Source organism: Lemur catta, chromosome 12 (assembly GCF_020740605.2).
Source record: "Lemur catta isolate mLemCat1 chromosome 12, mLemCat1.pri, whole genome shotgun sequence".
Lineage (NCBI taxonomy): Eukaryota > Metazoa > Chordata > Mammalia > Primates > Lemuridae > Lemur > Lemur catta.
Genome location: NC_059139.1, coordinates 34,092,155 through 34,115,627, shown reverse-complemented (window position 1 = coordinate 34,115,627; position 23,473 = coordinate 34,092,155). Strand labels below are relative to the sequence as shown.

Genomic DNA, 23,473 nt, shown 5'->3' with positions numbered 1-23,473 from the left:
TCCAGTGAAAGCTGCAGAGGGCATGAGGATGCTAATATCCTTTGTCACACTCCACTCTTCCGGACCCCACCCCCACAGTAAGAGTGGAAGACACTGACCATGCCACACTCTTTGATTACAAATAGGCCTTGTCGATAATTAACATTTACATAAAACAAAAAAAAAAACCTAAGTATGAAATTTCTTAAATGCTCTACAAAAATGACCCAAATGACAAAGTCCACCCGTTGTGCTAAAGTCCTGCTAAGTGCCTCTATTTTCTTGCAGCTCAGCTGGTCTCTAATACCCCCAGGAGTGTGGAGGAAGAAGGTTCTGTAACATAAGGGAAATGGAGATCGTAAAATACAGAGGGCAAAAGTTTAGCTTCACAAGGATTAGAGCGACACAAATAACTACAAGGTTTTATTAACTATTCCCAATAAACTGACAAAATCGAGTTTATAGTAGTAAACAGCTGATTATCAGTGGAAAAGGGCAAAGGATCCCTCATAGATCTCTGATGATGTTATAAATCAGATAGCCTTTTTTGGGATGCAGTCATGCAATATGTGAGAATAACCAGGAAACTTTAACCCAGCAATTCCCCTTTTGGAAACAGCCCCAAGCAGATAGGACAAAGGTGAGAAAATAAAATTTTATACAAAGATGTTTTGTGCACAATCCGAAGGGAGTATTGGGAGGCCTTAGCAAACCACGCAATAGAGGCACACTGTGTTCTGTATGGCCATTCAAAATGCCGTTTTCCTGCAAGAATTTTATATATGAAATAATTGAAAGTAAAGACAGAACACAATGTAGTCAACGTATGACTTGGAATTAGGTGAGAAAGTATATAGGTACACAGAGCTCATATCGAGAGTGAATTAAGAATGGTATAAATAATTGGTATTTAGAGCTCTTGGGATTGTTGTTGTAAAGTTGAGCCCCAAACAAATTGTAAATTTAAAAAAAAGAGAGAGAGACACCTGGAGTCATCTACAGATGCTGAGTCTCACCCGTGCAAACGCGGTGGGCAGAGGTTAGTTCAGGGAGGGATTTCTCAGCCTCAGTCCTGCTGACATTTTCAGGCAGACAGTTCTTTGCTGTGAGGGCTGCTGTCCTGTGCACTGTAGGATGACAGCGGCATTGCCAGCCTTTACCCACTAGATGCCAGTAGCACCTTCCCAGTTCTGACAATCAAAACTATCTCTAGACATTTGCCAAACATCTGTGGCTTGTGGGATGGGAAGCAAAGTCACCGTGGTTGAAAACTACTGGCGTAAGCGATAAACAGCCCCCAGCTCTCCACCTTGACTATGCGAAGGGGACGGGACCTTAGGAGGGCTGTGGGGGCCGGAGAGTGGGTGTTCTTCTAAAGAGGGCAGTATTCCGTTGGGGAATTCCAGAATGACATATCCTGTTTGTTTTTAATTAGCAGCAAATTCAAAGTTAAAACATAGTGCGGCCTGAGCCTCCCGTCTGTGGGCTACAGCAGGTGGCCATAAACTTTTCTGCAAAGGGCCAAATGGTGAACATTTTAGGCTTTGTGGGACAAACTCTCCCAGTTGCAGCTCCTCAGCCTTGTGGGGGTGGGGGGCAAGCAGCCATAGATGATACATAAATAGCGGGCATGGCTGGGTTCTAATTAGGCTTTGTTTGTGGACACTGAAATCACAAAATGTTATTCTTCCTTTGATTTTGTTTTCAACCATTTAAAAATGTCAATATCGCTTGTAGCTCACAGCCCGCATTTGGCCCACAGGCAGCAGCAGCAGCAACTAGGGGGGGCCGGAATCAGACTGGGGGGTCTGGCGACCAGCACAGGCTTGCCCGGCACACAGGGAGGAGCGCAGGGAGCCCCAGGGGATCCAGGCTGGAGGCCTCCCCTGTCCCACCTGCCGCCTTCTCCAATCCCCCCCCCCCACAGTGTTTTCACTCTGCTGCCGCCTAAGACACCAGAAGGAAAGGTTTTTTTAAAACCACAGATTGGCTTCTCTGCCATTCTTTTAAAGTTTGCTGCTATTATTGTAAAAGAAAGGCCACTAATAGGGCACTAACCTAGTTGTTTACATGGTTCCCAGAGCCTCAGAAAACTCTTTCATGGACATTTTATCTATTTTTAATGACCCTGCTAAACACAAGGCTTCCTGTTTGTGTTCTCACAGGGTCTCTGACAGTAAACAGAAAATACAGGTGGCCTTCCCCAGCCACAGGGGCAGCCTGGGGCTCGGGAGTGGGGACTGGGGGTGGGGACAGAGCCCTGTGTCCCGTGAGCCTGCCCTGGAGGGCCAGGGGTGAGGCCCCCATGGGCTGCGGGGCTCCTGGGAGCTGCTCCTCTGGCTGGCAGGAAACACGGCTCCTGCGAAGCCACCTCGGGCCCATCTGGAACAGAACAGAGAGCGTCATCTTCCCACCCCTCTAAGTCAGCAAAAGTAAATATGGAAAATGATCAAAGGAGGCCAATGGCCGGGGGAGAAAGGAATGAAAAGAAACAAGAAATAAAAGGAAGAGTTAAAAAATGAGCAGAAAGAGATGCAGAAGACAGAGAAAAGAGGGAAGGGAGAGAAGGAGGAGAAATGGCACAGGAGGGGCGAGGGGGCGTTCGTCCCTCAGCTAAACACAAAAGACATTCCCGCTTCCATGATGGGGGCTGGGGGGCAACACATTCACGGGAGACAGTCGGGACCCTTTCTCCATCTCCAGCCATTGAATTCTTGGGTTTTAGGTTCTCCAGCCTCATCCAGGTGTGAGACGGACAATCAGGGAGGACTCATTCCAGGTTCTCTCCTCTCCCTCACCTCCCATAGGACGTGAGAAGGTCCCCCCAGCTGGAGGTGGGCAGAGGGCCAACAGGGAGAGAGAACAGTTGTTGGGGTACCTGTGCCTCCCCCGTCCTTGGGCCAAGACAGGAGGCAAAGCTAGAACCTCCCCATAAGTTCCCAAATCCAAAGGTGGACAGGGCCCCGTCTGGAACTCTAGGACAGCAGGCTCACAGACGTGCCCAGCACACGGAGGCAGCGGGAGAGTAGGGATCAGGGCAGCCTTCGGTTTGGTCCCTTTCTACACCCAGGATTGGGTGCAGGACAAAGGGACAGGAGGGCTGACCTAGGTCCGTTCCCCAGTGCCCTGCCTCAGGTCTCCCTCATTCCTTGAGGTATCTGCAGTCACCATCCTGTAAACCAGGGCTGACGAGTGGGGGCAGGGGTGAAGCCACTTGAAATTTAGTGAGGACCGACCCTCATTTAGATGTAATGAGGAAGGAGCTTCGGGACAGCAGCCACACCTTCCTGTGCCCACAGTTAGGAGGCGGCAATGGGCTTAGACGAGTGACAGGTGACCCAACAGGGACAGGTAGGGCCAAGGCACATACACGAGACCAGTGACAAACCCATGGCTGAATGAACACAGGATGCCAGAGGACTCCACTGAGTGGCTGGCTCTGCCCCACGAATGCCACACCATTGAACGTCCTCTGGCCTCAGAACCAGTTCCAGGTAGGACAGGGGAGGTCAAAGTCCCAAATGGGACTGAGTTATAAACCCGAAGCAACCCCAAAATCACCAAACTGGGCTGAGGTTACTTCCAAGTGTCAGGGTTTTGGGCTAGAAATTAATTTTGTTTATAGGAAAATAAAGTGATGTTTTGCACAACTGAGTTGGTGGCTTGTGAAAGTTCATGCCTGGGACACAAGTACTGACTTCTGTAATTCTCCTAGAAAAAATACCATCAGTCTTCCTGGCAGGCAAATGCTGGGTCATTGCACCTCGGGCCGCTCACTCGTCACCTCGCCTGCCCCTGATCTCCCCCCTGGCGCCCAGTGACCTCCGCCAGTGCTGACGCCGTGGATGTGGTCACCGTAGGAGCCCAGAGCCAGCTGCACCCCAGGTCTCCGTGGCTGACTCCTGCAATCGGCACGTGCTCAAAAGGCTCCACTGTCACGAGCTTCGGGCTTAGCTGAAGCAAAGGAGCAGGAATCCTTGTGTTGGAGAAGCAAAGTTGCTAAACACTGCATGTTCCCAGGCCTGCTCAGCTACTTCTGGGAAGAGGCCTCTTAAGGGTACGCTCAGTAAGCATTCCTGGGCCCTGAGCCAGCGTGAGGGGCCAGAGTCTCTGTACAACAGCCACTGCCACGTCTGGGGCCTTTCTACTCCCAGGCTCAGGGGCAAGATGGGAGGGGAGCAGAGCTGGGAGGTGGCCTGGAGACTGGCAGACCTGCACCCGGCAGGGTCCGCTCCCTGGGGCCCCTCTGAGACCCTCCCTCCTTCCTTGATTTGTTAGCAGTCACTGTGCTGTAAACTGGGGTGAGGAGTCCAGGGTGCAGTGCTGCTGCAGACACTTGAGATTTAACAAGCATTAGGAGCAGCCTCAGGCACACCCTTAGGAAGGTCCACTCCATTTCTGGCCCCTCTGTGTGGGGAGAGTAAAATTTCAGGGCTGCCTCAGAGGGGAAGCCCAGAGCCCAGGCTCCCACCAGACCACCCAAGGACCAACTAAACAATCATCCTCTGGTGACAGGCAAAGGCCCTCCTGGAACTCTGTGGAGGAGCCCCAGCAGAGGCTGTGACCACCACCCAATTTCTGGGGAGCCAGGTATGTCCACCTCAGGACTCCTTTGGGTTCAGAACCTGGGCTCGTCCTTCCAAGTCAATCTGTCAGGAGGCCTTGGTGACAGCCTGCTGTCTGAACACAAGAAAATAAATTGCTTTTCCTCTACAAAGCGCTGGGGCTTCTTCCCATCCCTCCTTCTTCCAGCACCAGTTCACATGTGTGCCAGCCATGCTCAGCTAGCAGCTCGGGGGCAGGGGGACGGTGGGGAGGGGCCATGGAAGCACTTTGTGCCAAGTCTTGGTATATTCTCTAGGGAAGGGTCGTCCACACTGAGGCTCCAAGGGTCTCATGCCACGGTGGCATTTAGACTTCTCTTGGTGTGCTCTGGCAGTCTTTCAGACACAAGAAATTCTCTGGTTGTCACTGAATTTTTCAAATATGGATTTGATGCTCCTTCCTCACAGAGACGGTCTGGCCCTAAACTCGGACCAGAAAAGAGAAGTTGCTCTTTGGCTTCTGAGCAGGTCATGTCTGGCATTCTCAAACACAGGTGTTGTGATTTTCTGGGAGGTAACTCAGTGGAAACCAGGGACTCCTCAAAACTCTTCCCTGGGGGAGAGTCAAGCCTGTAGGGAGAGCTCATGTACTCATTCTTTTCCCCTCCCAAAATGTTTTCCTGACTCTTTTCAGCTTCCTCTATAGAAACGTCTTCCAGAAAATTCTCAAAGTTCACCACCAACTTGTCAATAAGGTCACTGGGGGTAGAATATGGTTTTAGGATCCTATCTTCTTCCAGGTTCACAGAGTCATCAAATTCCTTCAGATTTAGTTTATCCTGGACAAGAAAAAGAAACATCCCAAAATGATCATTTAGGGACTACACTTGATGTAGCCAAAAGCTCATCAGGCTTGGGACACCAGGTGCCCCACTCTTGACCAGCACCCTGCATTCCTCCCAGGGCCAGAAGTGGTGGCCAGTCATCTCCATGAGCCCTTTCACGGGAGCTGGGAAAGAGTGGCCCATTTCCTGAGAAATGGCACCCTGGATTCAAACAATTTCCTCTTCTGGAGAACTGAAGGCCATTTTCCACACAATAATATGTTCACAACACCCCAGTTAAGATGGAAGCATTAAAGTTAGAGCCTTTAGAGATGGAAAAACCACTATCAGAAAGACAGACTTGCCTAACAGCACCAGAAAATCAAAGGTGGCCTCATGGCAGGGACGGCATCTTTGTCATTTTTGTATCCTTAGGGCTTAGCCCAGTGCCAGGCATGCAGTGGGTGACTAATAAGTGCTTGATGTAGAGCCCCAACCTACAGATTATTCAAAAAACACTTTAGCCATCACACAACATTGCCTGTGAATTCATTTACTCTCTAAGTAACTTTTCATATGCCGGAAAGTAAATAGGGTAATGTAAGACTGATAATGGAGAGAAGAAAATAGAAATGAAGTCCACTAACAAAAATATCCACGCTACAAAAAAAGACTAATAAAATAAATAAAGACTACTATTTAAAATTTCTAGATCAAAGAAAAACTGGAGACTATTTTTCAATAATAAGGATTGAAAGGTTATATTTGGGCTTACTTCTACTTAAGCAAGAAATTAAACCTTAAAAATTTCATAACAGTTTTCAATTTAAAACCTTAGGAAAAGGAGGGTTTCTACTTAAGGAATATGCACTCAAAAACCCCAATGCCAATTGAATAAAGTTTGAAAAACACCTCGAGGCAGCCTGTGGACAGCCCTGCCCACCAACATCCCCTCGCGATCCAAACTGATTTGCTCTTGGCTGCTTTTCAAACGGCCTCAACTCTTACAGCCAGGCCCCGTCTCCCCCCAGTTAGACAGTCAAGTCAAGAAGGGTGGGGCTGGGCTCTGTCATCTGTGGCATCCTTTGTGGGACCAGCTCCATTCTGGGAACACACTGGTGCTCATGAGCCTGGTGAAACCCCCCCCTCTTGTCCAAAGCATGAGGTCAAAGTCGTTCTAGAAAGGTTGATTCCATCTGCCCCGCCGGCCACTCCCTGGCACTTTTCAACCTCAAGTTCTCTTCATGTGAAAAGCTCAGCCCGGGACTCCGCCCCATCTCCGTCCACCCTGTCCACCTCCCACAGCCAGCCTGCACAATGATTTCCTTAATAAAAACAGGAGCGTTTACCTTCAAATCATCTCCACGCCATGTGGCTATACTACTTTCGGCAGGATTGGGGACATTGGGCCAACACAGGTGAGTCAATTTGCTAATAAGAGATAAGATTTTAAAACAAGAAGTGAGTCCAGCAAGCATTTTATACATACCGTATAGCTGAGCCAAAAGAGTGAGGCTTTGCTGAGAGGAACTGCATGGCCCCCTATTAACTAGGGCCTCCTGATAGAAATCGGGAAAGGGAAGTGTAATGGTTTGGAGAAGAGGGTAACACTGCAAGCTATTTATGGGATGCAATGGGAGGAGACTTCTGCCCACACAAAGCTGTTCCTTCCTTCCCCCTCTCTTGCTCCTGCATGTCCCTACCTGGTCCTGTTGCTGGAAACTGCAGCATCACGGCCATTCCTTTGAGATTTATTCCCTGGGAAGGGTAACATTCCAAGCCTTATAAGCTACCTACACTTCAGAGCAGGGGTTCTCAAAGTGTGCTCCTAACCAGCAGCTGCAGCAACACCTGGGAACTTGTTAGAATTGCAAATTCTCGGGCTTCACCCCAGAACCATGGGATGAGAAACCCTTGGGGTGGGGCCTGATTCTGACGCACGCAAAGGTTAAAATGATTTCTTAAGTGCATAATGTACAAGAATTTGTGCTGCTGGCTTGGTTACAACCTACACGGCTAACTGAGGTTGCATTAGCTTGACCATTAACTAAGCGCAGCTGCTTGGCAGAGAAAGCCCACAACTATTCAATCTGGAGAGAGAGCTCTACCAGGGAAAGGTCATAGGGGCAGCATGGGCTCACTGCAGAGAGAAAGCACAAGACCGTGAAGACACGCTTGCTTCCCCACAGTGACCAGCACAGGCAGGACAAAGACCCCTACAGCCAGCCCTGTGACAGTGCAAGCAAGCAACAAGCTTGTGCCGGCATACGACTGGCCAGCACTCCAACTCCATGGGATGCTGCTCCCTGCTCTAGCTGCGAGAGCGGCTTGCAGGAAGGCCTCTGGACGATGAGACAAAGGGCCTCTCGTCTCAGATGGTAAATGCGGCAGAGGAAGCCTATGGGGCAGCCGGCACTCTCCCGGCCTCCCACCTGGCGTGCGGAGCGATGGGAGGTGAAAGTCCTCTTGCTTGGTCAGACCTGTGATGAGCCACAGAGTGTAGCCTCTAATAATCTCAGTAAATATATACCAAATGAATAAATGAATGAACAACCCCGTAACGCTAGAGTGTCCTCTCCTAGAAAGCACCCATGATGTCTTCCACCCCTTTTTGTCCCTGGTTTTCAAGGCACCCACTGTTGCCTACACACTCACTTGGGTTTTTTGAGACTATATGCCACCGTCAGGATGATGAGAATAAGAAGCCCTCCTCCAGTCAGAGAGGTTATAAGGAACATCTCAAAGACACCTTTGGGAAAAGGAGAACAGAAGTCAGTAGTAAGTTCAGTTCCTCACTTTCTTGACAAAAATCAAACATTAACTTTTTCTTCTAGTAGCTTCGGCAACACAATTTCTTATTAGTTTTCTTTCAATTAAAAGAACCCTGGGATTTGCAGCTTCCCATCCAGTTGTCTTCTCCCTGCATGATATATTGTGTTTGCCAGTCCCATGTTCAAACCTCACGCGTTCAACAACTATTTATTGAGCACTTACTATTTGCCAAACACGATTCTGGGTAATTAAACACACAGCAATAAGCTAGAAATACAAGATCCCTACTCTTATGGAGCTTGCGTTCTGGTAAAGGATCCAGACATTAAATAACATGAGATGATTTCAGATAAAACAGGATAATGAGCTAGAGAGTAACTGGGTACGGGGGAAGGGAGGGTAGCAACTTTAAATAGGGTGGCCAAGGAAGAAGCGAAATTCAAGCTGATCATAATGAGAAGGAGCCAGCCATGCAAAAGTATTCCAGGCAGAAGGAACAGTGGATGCAAAACCTTTGACACAGGAACAAGGCAAGGAACATAAATGGAGGCAGAAAAGTGGTAGGTGATGAGGTCAGATGATGAAGGACCCTGAAAGCTATAGGAAGGAGTTTGGATTTTATTTATAATACAATAAAAGTCACTGGTGGGTTTTAAGCAGGGCATCTAGGGTTTGAAACTGTGGCTCCTGTGTGGAAAATGGATTGTAAAGGATCAGAGATGGACACAGGGTGATCTATGATCTGTAGACCAGGAAACTTCGAGGCTCCCAAGCAGGCTCTTGCCTTCATTTGGAGCCCCTTGGAGAAAATCCCATGAGCTGATACAATTTGTGCCTAGTGTTATGAAAATATAATATGATTCTAAAAGATTTTAAACAGCAAGATCAAAAACAGTTCCAAAAGGCAATCTTATTCCATAAAAACAGAACATGTTTTCTATGTAAAAACACATGCTATGCTCACATTTTCCAGAGTTATAAAGATATTTTATTCTTTAAAAATGTGATAGAACAGGCATTCATGACTATTTCAAGCAGACAATTTTTGCCTTGACCAGTTATTGCAAAACTTGGCAATGTTCCTTTGTTTTTAGTCTAAACAGTTGTTCATTCCTTAAAACAGTTTTAGTATATACTTAACAATCAAATCTCTGCCACTCAAGGACTTGGCAAATTTAACATATTTCTCTGTTTTTCCCATTCTCCTTCCTTCTTTCTGCTTCATCTCACTTCTCATTCCATGTTCCTTCCCTCTTGAACATCTCCCTTAACCAACCATCATATGGAGCTACATTCTATTTTACGTGACTTCTGGTAGGTATTAAATTTTTCTTGCTCCCTAGTTTTTAATGTAAAAGCTGGTAAGTCCAACATATCACTGATCTTTTTTTCCAAAAAAACTTCACAAATGAGATGAGGTTAAGCCCCTTCCTGTGGGCTTGGTTAACCAAGGTTTTCCCTCCAAGGCCCTGTAGTGTAGTATCCTCTGACTTGCAGAAGCTGTTGACTATAAGCTTGGGGACAGCCTTGAGGCAGGAGTTGACAAGGTGCTGAGGCTGAAGCTAGCATTAACTGGACACCTCCTCCTCGAGATGACTGGCAGCTGCCTGTGAGGAAGGAGCAAAATGACCCATCTTTCCAAATTCTGCTCTCAGTTTGCCTGCTCTCCCTCCTGCCTCCTCGCCCATGTGCCTTCCAGGAAGGTCAATGAGCCAGAAAGCAGGACGGCTCCTTTCACCTCGGTACTGCCATTCATTGGGCTTCCACCTGCCTTTGGCAAACACCGTTTCTCACTGACCTAAGGTAAATGCCAAGGAGAGGTAGTCAGGGCTTGACAGCAATACTCACTGATTGACAATGTCTTGAACTTTATCGTTGTCCCGTTGGCTCCCCCAGCACTGGTGCTGGCCATGACCTGAACAGTGTAAGAGGTCTTTCGTGCCAGGGACTCCAGGCCATACTGCAGCATGCTGGAGTTGACTGTCTTGGCTAAAGGAAAAACATAGAAGTCAAACATTACAGGCAAGCCAGACTAAAAGCTGTGTTTTAGTAGCACCAAAATAAGAACAATTGGAACCTGTAATTCCAAGGTTGGCCATCTCATACTCCAACCCCTATGCATGTTCTGCTTAAAATTAGCCCAGCAAGATGGATCAAAGACCTAAATATAAAAGTTAAAACTGTAAAAACTCTTAGAATACAACATAGGGTAAAATCTTCATGACCTTAAATTTCACAATGGTTTCTTATATATGATGCCAAAGGCACAAGTAGCAAAATAGGTTAAACTGGATTTCATTAAAATTAAAAGCTTTTGTGCATCAGAAGAACAACATTAAGAAAATAAAAAGACAACCCCAGAATAGGAGAAAATATTTACACGTCATACATGTGATAAGGAATTTATATCCAGAATATATAAAGAACTCTCATAATTCAACAACAAAAAGACAACCCAATTTAAAAATAAGCAAAGAGATTAAACAGACATTTCTCCAAAGAAGATATGCAAATGGCCAATAACTACAAGAAAAGATGCTCAACTTCATTAGTCATTAGGGAAATGCAAATCAATGAGATACCACTTCTCACCCAGTAGGATAGCCATAATAATTTTTTTTAAATGCAAAGTAACAAATGTTGACAAGGCTGCAGAGAAGTTGAAACCCTCATACATTGCTGGTGAGAATGTAAAGTGGTGTAGTCACTATGCAAAACAGTTTGGTGGTTCCTCAATAAGTTAAACTGGAATTACCATATGATTCAGGAATTTTACTTGTAGGTATATACCCAAAAGAATTGAAAGCATGGACTCGAACAGATATCTGTATACCAATGTTCATAGCATCACTACTCACAGTAGCCAAAAGGTTGAAATAATTGATGAATGGATAATCCATTGATAATTCACCAGCTGATGAATGGATAAACAAAATAGGGACTATCCATATGACGACATATTATTCAGTTGTGAAAAGGAATGAAATACTAATTCATGCTATGACATGGATGCATTTTGAAAACATTATGCTAAGTAAAAGAAGCCAGACACAAGGCCACATATTGTTATGATTCTATATGAAATACCCAGAATAGGCAATCCCCATATAGACAGAAAGTACTTTGGTGGTTACCAGGGGCTGTGGGAAGGAGGGGAATGAAGAGTGACCAATTAGTGGGTACAGCTCTTCTGTTTGAGTGAAAATAAAAAGGTTCTGGAAAAACATAGTGGTGATGGTTGCACAACATTGTGAATATTCTTAATGCCCCTAAATTGTACACTTTCAAATGTTTAAAATGGTAAATTTTATGTTACATGTATTTTACATAACATAAAAATTTTAGCCTAAACAGGAATCCAAGCTAATCCAGAATTTAGGATGTCAGGAGACATTATGGACTCAAGAAAAACAGTATGACTTGGCAGTGGGCAGTAGAAGTCATGGTACGGGGTCTGTCCCCCTCCACTCTTTAAGCCAGGGATATCCTTCCAGAAATAATGGAGCTTCTGGGTGGTCAGCGTTCAGGGCCTGATCAGCACAAATCACATCAACTCCTCCCATTCCTACAGTACTCTCGGGTACATCACTTTGCTCTCATTTAAACCCCCAAATCCTCAAAAGGTGGGTGCTCTTGGCCCCATTTTCAGAGAGGCTCAAAAAAGCTAAGTGACTCACATAAGGTTGTAGGTCACAACCATGGGAACCACCCTGTAATAGGTCTACCCATAGCATCTATGTGGAGTTTTTGCATCCTGGCTATGGGCACACTTACAGAATTCTTTTCCATCTTCAGCTTGGCAAAATATGGTATAGTTACTGATGATACCATTTCTCTGACTCTTGGGAATCTCTTTCCATGTGATCGTGACTGTCTTCACACCAATGTCCTCCACCTTGGTCACAGGACCTTCTGTTGGAACTGGAAAGAACAGGGAGATGAATGATAAACACTGAATCACACCCCAGCAGATCCTCCTCCCACCAAGGCTCTGGCCAGTACTCAGACCTAAACCACAGCGCTGGAGGTGGGAGGTGAGGGCGGGGTAGGGAATTAATGAATCAACTTCTTGGGAAAATTGTTTTCGCTTCGTTTTTTTTTTTTTGAGACAGAGTCTCACTCTGTTCCAGGGCTAGAGTGAGTGCCATGGCGTCAGCCTAGCCCACAGCAACCTCAAACTCCTGGGCTCAAGTGATCCTTCTGCCTCGGCCTCCCAAGTAGCTGGGACTACAGGCATGAGCCACCATGTCCGGCTAATTTTTTCTATATATTTTTAGTTGTCCAGCTAATTTCTTTCTATTTTTAGTAGAGATGGGGGTCTCACTCTTGCTCAGGCTGGTCTCGAACTCCTGAGCTCAAACCATCCACCCGCCTCGGCCTCCCAGAGTGCTAGGATTACAGGCATGAGCCACCGCGCCTGGCCGGAAAATTGTTTTCTGATAAGAACAAATACTACATTTGATCTTAGCCAAAAGGCCGAGAAGCAATAGGAAAATTGTTTTCTGGAGTCACCCATCTTAAGAAGAGAAGTGACACCAAAGACCAGAGAAAAGGTACTTTCTTGTAGACCCCTCACTCCAATTTGATACTCAGCTTTTCCATTCATATCTGTAAAGTGTAGCTATTATCAAATAGTGGAAGTTTATGCCTCCACAGGCTACATTTGAGTGGCAGATATTTTCCAGTGTTGAATCTGGAAGATGTGAACTTCCAAAAAGATTAGTATAAACTCTGAGCAATTCACCAGTAAAGCCCTTGCTTATTGCTACACAATTAAAAATGAATTTTTATCATCCCTAACTTATGATGAACTCTCTAAATCTACCTGAGTTGGTCTTAATTAAATGTTATTTCTGGTTGCCCCTATATTTGCAGTAGGTGTTTGTGACTTTGGGTAAGTTATTTCACCTCCCTGAGCCTCAATTTTCCAATTGTGAAATGAGGGGATTGGACTTGATCTTTAATGTCCACCTCAGCTTTGAAATTCAGCAAATCCATAACCTGACCCCAGCTGTGTCAAACATTCATAGGTCCCTACAGGATGAAGGTGCAGCACAAACGGACCCTCTCTGAATGGTGGACAGGCCCCAGGGTTTCCTGTCCCCCACAGGGCCTTGTCCATACATACCGCCCTCTTTGGCATAAGCCTGAATGGAATACGGCTCGCCCACTCGGTCTTGCAACACTGGATACACAGAGATGTTATAGCACCAGAAAGGTTTCAATTTATCTGGAAAAAAGAAAGAGAAAAATAAGCATAAGTACAGAGTGTGGCAGAGTGGAAGGAATGCTAGACTAAGAGTTATGGCCTAAGACTTATGGAAGATATTCGATTTCTCTACAGTTTCCACATCTGGAAAATAAGAAGGTTAGGTTGGTCTCTAATGTCTATTGCTGCTCTAAGATTTTCTAATTAACTCATAGAACTGAACCCTGTTCCACTCAGACAAATTACAGAGTCATCCAGGAAGAGAAAAGTAAGAGATCCAGTCCCTCCTCCATCACTGATGTTATCATATATTTTGGGGCCACTGGAGAACGAAACTGAACCCTTCAGTCAACAGCATATCACCCTGGAGAACTCAGATAACACAAATTCTAGCCTGTCTACCTGCCTGCGTCCCTGCATGCCTATTACTCTTCATATGGATGCTATTCAGCATCAGGAAATGGTCAGAGGGATGGGATTGAACAGGTAAAGCCTCACTCATCGTACATGGGGCAAGGACTGTCTTGAAAAGAAGGCTGTTCCCTATATCAATCACCTGGGGAAAGGGCCTAGCTCTTAAATAGGCAGAACTGAAGGGAACGTCCTAGGTAGGACAGTGGGATCCAAACTCTGGTGTAATCTACAAGATAATCAGAACATCTGAGAAGGGCTCTCTTTTGGTGCGTGTTAACATGGTGTTTTCTGCCTGGAGACAGGTCAGATACGTGGTCCAATACCCACAGCTTTCTGTGCCAACCTTGCCTGGGAGATGCCAGGAAGTGTGTCACTTCCCTAAACTTGCATGAGCTTGTCAAATGCTATTAACCACATTTACAGCTTTGAAGCCAAAGTTAAAGATTTCAAAACTGATGGAAATGAAACCAAATCTTGCCAGAGGGAACTTGTGGGTTCTGCACTGGATACCTTGCTGGATTGTCCAGTTCGTGGCCTGAGACACAGATTCCCAGGAAACAGCAGAGGGCTCTGAGTCCAAATCTGGGAACCACTCAACCATCCATGTGTCCACCGCCGGATCAGAGCTTTGCCACTCCACCACCAGCTGGTCCTGAGCAAGGCAGGCCTGCACGACCTCAATGCACCAAAATGCTGAAAGGAGAGAAAAGGATGGCTTCATAGCTACCAACTTATCCCCAAATGCAACAACCACAAATGCACCAACCACACTGTGCATTGCCCAAACTGTAAAACAAGGTCAAAGTTCAGGGTCTCCACTGCAGCCTCCACATGGTGCCATTTTCATCCCTTTTATTGTATCCCTTTGCCTTATGCAACACCTTTGATGATTAAATACCTTCTTAATCTTCCTTTACCTCCTCAAATTGACCTGTTTCCAGAAAAGGATCTCACTAGAGAGTTGAGAACTAAAAGACTTACCTTTCAAAGGTGTTTATGCAAGTCAAAGGAAAGCAAACCTGAGACAGAGAATAAATCTCCAAAGGTGGAATTTCAGGCACCAGTAGTTGTGTGGTTGGGAAGGTGGGAGATGGTGACCCTAAAGTCACAGCAGGGAAATAGCTTCACACTGTAACTATATAGGGTTGCCCTACACAAACTGGATATGGTTTCCTATCCTTAAGGTAGCAAAAATTGTGTCTGCACCAGAGAGATAAAGACACAACCATCCAAAGTCCCTGGGCATGGATCAGTATATAAATATGTAATTGGCAACATTTTCTGCAGGGCTGGCCAAAAACTCATCTCTGGGAACAGGCCACAAAGATTACTTTAATATCGTGATTTCAAATCCAATATCTGGGATTTAATCAGAATCAGAGCACTATCTTATTGACAATGTTCTAAACACACAGAAGAAAGGAGACCTATTCAGAGATGCTGTGAGGCAGAGAGGGAGGCACAAGGCCAGCGGGGCACAGAGATGACAGGCTGTGGCTTCTCCCCGCCACCCACTCCTCAGCACCCACAGCACCTCAGCCTCCAAAACCTGCACCCACAGGAGGCATGTTGCAATGGACATTAAAGACAATCCTGATAAGGGCAGAAGAGTGTCCTGTTTAAAAAAAAAAAGAAAAGAAGAAAAAAAAAAACAACTAAAAAGCCTTTTGAAGCTGGAAGCCTAAGCCAAATGTAGGCATTTGCGCTGGGAACTGGAGGTCTTGCATCCTGCTACCCCTCGGCAAGAAGCCCTGGCAGGCTGGGTGCATATTTAGGAGTCTTGTTCTTGTGAGCCACAGTTTACGGATCCTTTCCCCAAACTAGGTCTTTCTGCGACACTCCAGCTGCTAGTCCTAGAAGGAAGGCCAGGTAGTTAGTTAACCTGAAAAGGTAGGTCTGAGAAACGGCAACTGAGGCATGAAGGAACTGTGAAGCCAGAGAAGCTGCAGGGGCCAGGACCACAAAGCCTGGATGTCAACCCCGCCTCCTCCCCAGGGCTGCAGCTCCCTCCTCCCTGCTCACAGCCTCCCAGTGACCTCAGCCAGTCCCGGCTGCAAGTCATTGCTGGAGCATTTGAAACCTTCCCTACACTCTTTCAGCAGGCAGTGTCGGTGCTCCACCCAGACCCTCTCAGATTCCTTCTTACTGTTTTTGCGTGTTACCTGGTTGGGATGACTTTAAGATGTCACTTACACTCCAGAGTCCCCCTGCAGGATCTGGCAGGAACCACCCTACCAGAGACTCCTATCTCAGATTGCACCTGTTATGGGTTGCACTGTGTCCACCCAAAAAGATATCCCCAGTACCACAGAATGTGACCTTATTTGGAAATAGAGCCACTGGAGATTTAATCAGTCAAGATGGCAGGCCCTTAACCCAAACCCAATATAACTGGTGTCCTTATAAGAAAAGAGGAATCTGGCCGAGCATTGTGGCTCATACATGTAATCCCAGTGCTTTGGGAAGCCAAGGCAGGAGGATCACTTGAGGCCAGGAGTTTGAGACCAGCCTGGGCAACATAGTGAGACCCATCTCTACAAAAAAATTTAAAAAAGAATTAGCCAGGTATGGGGGCACACACGTGTGATCCTAGCTACTCAGGAAACTGAGGTGGGAGGATCGCTTGAGCCCAGGAGTTTGAGATTACAGTCAACTAAGACTGCACCACAGAGTGAGACACCCTGTGTTTTTTTGGGTTTTTTTTTTTAAGGGAATTTGGACACAGAAACAGAGACACAAAGGAAGCTGGGCATGTGGAGACCAAGGCAGAGACTGGCGTTATTGGTGTTACTGGAGCTGCCACAAGAAGCAGGAAGAGATAAGGAAGGATCCCCCCCTAGAGACTTTAGCGGGAGTGTGGCCCAGCCAACACCTTGATCTTGGACTTCTAGCCTGCAGAACCACCAGGCAATAAACTTCTGTTGTTTCAAGACTCGCAGTCTGTGGTGCTTTGTTAGCAGCCCTAGGAAATTCAGACAGCACCTTTGGCTCAGCCGCCTCCCTCTTCCTTTTCCGGTCTCCCTGCAGGCACTTTCTCAATAAATGACTTGCCCACAAATCCGGACCTGAAGATGAGTGAGCTCCAGTTCCTAATCTCACACTCCTCCTCCTCACTGCAGCTCTGAGGAGCAGGAGGAGCTGGGTCTAAAGTGCCAATTGTGCTACAGAGACTGAGGAAGCCACAGGGATGTGGAAAAGGTCCCATGAAGCCAAGAGCCAACCTTGAAAAGGAAAAAGGCCTGGCAACGTCAAGCAGTGCTGAAAGAGAAGTTTCCAAACAATCGCTCTCCTGAATATAAACTAATTGCTGGGTCCTTCCATCAGTCAATAAGAACTTTTTGAGCCATTACTCCAAATACAACACATCCCCAGGTGTGGTAGGAAACAGGGATCCTTCCTTGGAAAACGGGGAAAGGGCTTTGGCTGTGAAGACCATGAATTTCCTGTGATTTGCATGAAGACAGTCACTCCATAGCGACGGAATCTGTTCTCAGGGGCTGGCGGCGCCTTCCCTCCACAAGCTATCCTGGCCCTACCTGGCCTCTGCCCCAACTCGATTCTGACGTCCTCCTTGGGCCCCCCAACCACACAATGGCTGTGCTTTTCCCGTAGCTGCCTGCTGGCTAAGGTCTCACAGAACACAGAGGATGTTCAGGCAGAAGGAACCTACCTGAAGGTTCGTCTATTCCTACCCATTATGCGAAAGAGGGGAACATGGAGGCCCACAGAGGTCCAACCAGTTCAGCATCACACAGTATCTGTGACCAGAATTACAAGTCACTTTATTAATACCAAGGCCAAGATTCTGGACAAAGTATATTGTACAAGTCTGGAATCGTGCAGACCTGAGCTGGAAGCCCACCCGAGAGACCTTGGGCAAATTACTAAGCTTTCCTGAATCTGTTTATCATCTCTACAATGGACCTAACAGTACCTACATCATGAGTCATTTCAAGGCTAAAATGAGATAACCTATGTTGCCTTACCACAATGCCTGTAATATACTAATGGAAACTATATGATAATTATACTTAATGCTAGTTTTACTTACAAAAATAATTATTATTATAACTATTTTCCGGTTGCCTCCACCTTATTAAACAAAATTCTGTAGAACATTACTTTTTTATATGGCTCGGACAGAGGTCTGTAAACGTCCTCTGGGAAGAGTCAGATAGTCACTATTTTAGGTTTTGTGGGCTAGATGGTCTCTGTCCCAACTACTCAGTTCTGCCACTGTAGCCCAAAAGAAGCCATAGACATGTGTAAACCAATAGGTGTGGCTGTGTTCCAATAAAGCCTCATTTACAAATACAGGCGTCAGACCAGATTTGGCCCGCAAGCTGTCGTTGGCCAACATCTGGTCTAGGACATTATAATTGATGATCATACTGATGATTCTGACACAAAGCCAGAAAAAACCTAAGCAAATTTAGCACAATTTTAGTTAAGGTATTTTTGTAGTGTTTTTAAAGTTGATAATCCATGTCCAATGGAAATTTAATTAATCAGAAATTTTATTAAAAATGACAACAGTAACAATCAGCACTAGACAAAGCATTTTACATACACAGTCTTATTTAATCCTCACAATAGCTCTATGAGGTAGGTATTATTAATATTATATAATAGCTCCATTTTACAGGTAGGTTAGGTAATTTGGCCAAGGTTAATGGTATCTTGTCAAAGAGTCAAAATTTGAACCCAGGCCGGGCGCGGTGGCTCACGCCTGTAATCCTAGCACTCTGGGAGGCCAAGGCGGGAGGATCGCTCGAGGTCAGGAGTTCGAGACCAGCCTGAGCAAGAGCGAGACCCCGTCTCTACTAAAAATAGAAATAAATTATCTGGACAACTAAAAATATATAGAGAAAAAAATTAGCCGGGCATGGTGGCGCATGTCATGAGTCCCAGCTACTCAGGAGGCTGAGGCAGAAGGATTGCTTGAGCCCGGGAGTTTGAGGTTGCTGTGAGCTAGGCTGATGCCACAGCACTCTAGCGTGGGCAACAGAGCGAGACTCTGTCTCAAAAAAAAAAAAAAAAGATTTGAACCCAGGGCTGTTGGGTTCCAAAGCCCATGCTTTTATCCCCTGCTCTCTACTGCCTCCCATTCTGGGGCCACACTAGATGACTATTCAACAGCACTTCTTTAACAAAGAAGGTGTACCCCAATGAAGTGGGTTAAGTTTAAGGAGAAGAGAAGGAAGGGAGCACAGGCAGAGAAGCCTAGAGTGGGTGCACAAATGCCCGAACCAGTCTGGGTCTAAGCAAACAGAGCAGAGGTGGCAAACCAGAGAGAACGTTCCTAACTATGCTGTGTTTCAACAAATAGTTACTGTGCACCTGCTCCATGCCAACTCCTCCATGCTATTTTAGGTGTTGGAAATCAGGTTAAAAACAAAAAGAAAAGAAAAACAGACAAAAATCCTTGCCCTCATGGAACTTGCTTCCTATTTAGGGAGAGAAAGGTAATAAAATAAATGAGAAAATATATGGAATAAGGGACAGTACTAAGTTCCACAGAGAAAAGTAAAGCAGAGAAGAGGAAATCTATGGCCTGCAATTCTTTGAATGAGAGTCAAAGAAGGTATATTTTATTCCAGAACAGGATACAAAATATGAGTTTGCCTGGGAGCAGTAATGTTAAAAACTATGTAACCAAAAGTGTAATGAGCAATTTAGTGGCAAATATAAACATTAGAATTTTTCCTAACTTAGCCAAATGGAAGGGGAAAAAGGAAGAAAACAGGAAAGTGAGAATTAAGCCAAGGCTGGGGGCCATCTGTGGGGGGAAGAGTTCAAGGAGGTGTTCAGTCACTGAGGACAAATGTAACAAATATGACAGTTTTATATAGCCAGCTCACACTCATTCAGACCAGAACAAATAAAATCTGCACGTAGATCTTCTAGATTTATGACTTTGCATTATGTGATTTATAAAGTCTCTGATTTTTAACACTTTTGGGCTTTGTTCCAAGGGCACTTTATTTCAAGTGGCTTGTTAATTACCAGTAGATTCTGATTTCCTCACCACAGCCTAAAGGGTCCCCATTGCATTTTCATTTTGACTCAAGAGAAACAACTGCCTTTGAGAGGATAGGGACGGATCCTTGGCCAGTGGGTGACCAGGCACCTAAGGAAGAAGTTGCCACTCTACTTACACTTTTCATGAATAGCCGGAATTCTCAGGGTGGCTACCTGAGACTTGCCAAGAGAATTATATGCCATCACAGACACCGAATAGGTCTCGCCTCCCAAATGCAGTTCAAGCTGCCGGTTGGTAGTGTTCATTGCCTCTGTGAGATTAGTGTTGTTTTCTGGAAAGTACCATATGCTGTAGCCAAGTGTTTTCTCCAGGACTGGGGCTCCTCTTGCATTCTGAACCCCAAGGAAACAACAAAAAAAGAAAGACACTGAGACAGTGGTAAGTGGTGGAGTTTGGGGCAGGAGATAATGTTAACTATTAGGTGCCAAACTACAATTAGATAATTACTCCCTAGAGATGAATAACAAAACCTGGGCTGGGATATTAACTCTTCCAGTGCCAGAAGATAGGATTTACTAAATGGTACCTTGGTGATATCAATCCTTAACATAGGTTTAATTCCATGAGGCTAACCTAGGAGAATGCCCAAGCCAATGAAAGCAAGCCACCTTAATTTCCTTCTGACTGTGTCTTTCACTCCATCCCACACGTGTAGAGAGGTAAGAGCTAAAAAACCAAGCCTCCGAGCACATCCCAACTCTGGTCTGGCCCTGGGTCATCTCTTGCCCTGGTGTCCAAGGATTGGAAAGTTCTTATGCCCTTGTCTTTTATCTCCACGCCTTCCCCTCTGAGGAGGGGGCCAGCTTCCCTGGACCAGGCACCCAGCCAGGCATGGCAGCTAAGAGAACTAAAACATTCGGGGCTGCCCTACCAGTCCCAAACCTTTGGTGAGAAGCTTAAGGTGGAACTCCTGGGGCTTTAAACCAAACTCTTATTTTCAGCCTTGAACTTGGCCTCACTAACCAGATGTTCTGCCTAGAAGTCAACAAGCTGAGTATTTCCTGGAAATTATAGGACTTCTCAGTTGTTCCTTTTCTGTTATTGATTACACACAGAGATGGAGCAGAATGACTAGGTCAGACAGGACTTCAGAAGTCCCGTTGTCCCATTGCCCTCCCAGATCAGAAATTTCCTTTATGCCACTGACCCTGACACAAAAGATCAGCTAGACTCTTCCTAATGACTGGGTTGACTCTCAAGACAACCCAATCTGTCTTTTAAGTAACAGCTTTACTGAGATGTAATTCACATTCCATAAAATTCACTGTTTTAGCTGAGGTGGCTCATGGCTGTCATTCCAGCACTTTGGGAGGCCAAGGCTGAAGGATCACTTGAGGCCAGAAGTTTGAGTCCCTGGCCTGTGTTGAGCACCATAGAGAGACCCTGTCTCTACAAAAAATAAGAAAAATTAGCCAGGCATGGTGTTACCTGCCTGCAGTCCCAGCTACTTGGGAGGCTGAGGCAGGAGGATCATGTGAGCCCAGGAGTTTGAAGCTGCAGTGAACTATGATTGGGCCACTGCACTCCAGCTCGGGTGACAGAGCCAGACCCTATCTCAGAAAGAAAAAAAGAAATCACTGTTTTAAAGTGAATTCAATGTATTATGAATTTAAAGTATACTCATAGAGTGGTGCAATCATCACCACCATCTAATTTTGGAACACTTTAGAACATTGTTTCTTAACCAACTCAAATTCTTAGAAAACTCTCTCCACATGAGGCAAAAAAGAGACCAGTTCCAAAGCGAGCGGGAGAGGGAGGAGGGCAGGGAAGTGATCTCCCCACTTCACAGGTTGGCCTACTTTGCCCGTGCCCACTGCTATGTAGCTAAAACCACATGTGGGTGTGTGTCAGTTTGCTTTCTTCCCCAAAAAATGTGTTGACAGGGTCATCTGTTTCCATACTTGACATCTAACAAAGAAACCGCAGCATCTGGAACTGATTCTCAAAGATTTCCCAACACCACTGGCTGTGCTTTCCCTGTCTGCAGCCCCTGCAACCTGAGACCGTCCCACGGCCCTGGGGTGGGGGTAAGGGGCAAAGGTAGGAGCATGCTTTAACACTACAGCATTGGGACTGGAATGTCATCTGGCAAAGCAGGGCCATTTCTCCACTTTCAAAAGGATTCTGAACTTGCCTGGACGTCAGCAAGTAAGAGACACCGTGAGGAGCACCTGAGGATTCTGGAGACATACTGAAGAGTTTTGGCCTCTTGCTCCTCTGCTTCTTGCTCTTCTTCCCCATCTTGTCGCTCCTATTTCTTGTGGGTTTTCTATTTTCCTCTTCTTTTCCTGTTTGTTCCCTCTTTCCCTCCTTTCTGTTCCTTTCCCCATTTTCTTCTCTGATCTTCTCCTCTTCCCTTCTCCTCTTCTTGGCATTACCTACCTGCCTTGTCCTTGTTCCTCACTACCAGGCCTCCCTCCCAGAAAGGACCATTTGGTCCCTCTTTTGTCATTGCACCCCATTATCGCCAACACACGTGAAAATGACCTGAGGACACATTGGCAAGCTGACCCATTTGGTCCGTGCTCTTCTCAGACGTAGGGTGGGACCACAGAGACTTCCATTGCCTCCCAGTGGAGGCCAGCCCACGACGGTTTCCTCTAGAAGGTCGTGGTGCCTCCTACATTTGCACTTTGTACCTGTCCCGAATGTTAATGTTTCTGACCAAAAAAGACAGGGAGCCAGGGTCTGTAACACACATTTGGACCATTTGCAAAGATGACTTATGGGGCTTTTCTGAGCTGGGCAACCATTGTGAGATTTGGGGCATCATAAATCCCTCTGGGGGCGGGAAATACAGGAGTTAAAATTTCAAGGATCACAGTTTTTGGAGGGGTAAGAGACCAAGGGTCTTTAAACAGGAAAAAATAAATAAATAACCCAGAGGGAAGTCACCTTCCATAGCAACCACACTGGCCTCCTTCCATCTGCCTCAGCTGGTCTCAAGATTCTCCACAGATCCAGGCCATATGGAGCTGTAAGAAACAAGAGTGAGGTGCATAACATGGATGCAGTTGCAAAGGGGGTGGGGAAGGTGAGCGGGGCGGTTGGGAAGGATTTCCTTGAGGGAGCCAGCAGGAGTAAGGCGGAGAGGGCAGGGGTGGCAGCCTTGCAATGACCAGTGATGTCTTCATTTTGTTGTGGGAGGACTAGAATCAATAGCTCTTGGGTCTCACAACTTAATGTAAGGTATAAGAAATGTATAAGAGACCCCACTGTAATACAGGTGTCCCAAAAGTCACCATACTTAGGGAAAATGGGAAAATTATAGCTACATGTGCCTTTATTTACAAAATATTCATTACAAAGTTTTTCCTTTGTTTGGAGACTTTTGGGACACCCTGTATAATTTGTCACCCAAATCTGGATGAAAATGTGACCATCTCATGTTCTCTAGATCTAACATCTCTCTACATTAAAGCTGGGACTGACACAGATAACTGACAAGGAGATACATATATATTTACATAATTTATACCATATCTACTTCCAAAGAAATAGAACTGCATACTTAGAATGTTATAAAATATAAGAACAAACTAAGTAAGATAGGAGCAGACAAACAACCCTTACTAGGTCCCTCCCTGAACTCTAAATTCAATGCTGGTCTTCCCTGCAGAAAGATTAAAAAAGAATCACATTGAGTTGCATATTTCTCATGGTCTAATAAAAAGGAAGCATAGAA

At 45.8% G+C, this 23,473-nt stretch overlaps 1 protein-coding gene and 1 pseudogene across 3 annotated transcripts in view; both read right to left on the bottom strand.

The window, feature by feature from the left end:
- Positions 1 to 304: 304 nt before the first annotated feature.
- The window catches only part of IL31RA (interleukin 31 receptor A), a 75,508-nt gene continuing 52,339 nt past the window's right edge, over positions 305 to 23,473 (bottom strand). For all 3 annotated transcript variants that reach the window (XM_045565666.1, XM_045565664.1, XM_045565665.1), the window contains 9 exons: positions 22,684 to 22,763; positions 19,901 to 20,117; positions 14,253 to 14,435; positions 13,248 to 13,349; positions 11,894 to 12,040; positions 9,968 to 10,108; positions 8,003 to 8,096; positions 6,697 to 6,778; positions 305 to 5,362 (listed from right to left, as the gene is read on the bottom strand). In XM_045565666.1, the coding sequence (XP_045421622.1) occupies positions 4,874 to 5,362; positions 6,697 to 6,778; positions 8,003 to 8,096; positions 9,968 to 10,108; positions 11,894 to 12,040; positions 13,248 to 13,349; positions 14,253 to 14,435; positions 19,901 to 20,117; positions 22,684 to 22,763 (1,535 nt within the window). In that variant the 3' untranslated portion in view covers positions 305 to 4,873. The remainder of the gene's footprint in view (positions 5,363 to 6,696; positions 6,779 to 8,002; positions 8,097 to 9,967; positions 10,109 to 11,893; positions 12,041 to 13,247; positions 13,350 to 14,252; positions 14,436 to 19,900; positions 20,118 to 22,683; positions 22,764 to 23,473) is intronic.
- Positions 12,510 to 12,607, bottom strand: LOC123648777 (annotated as a pseudogene).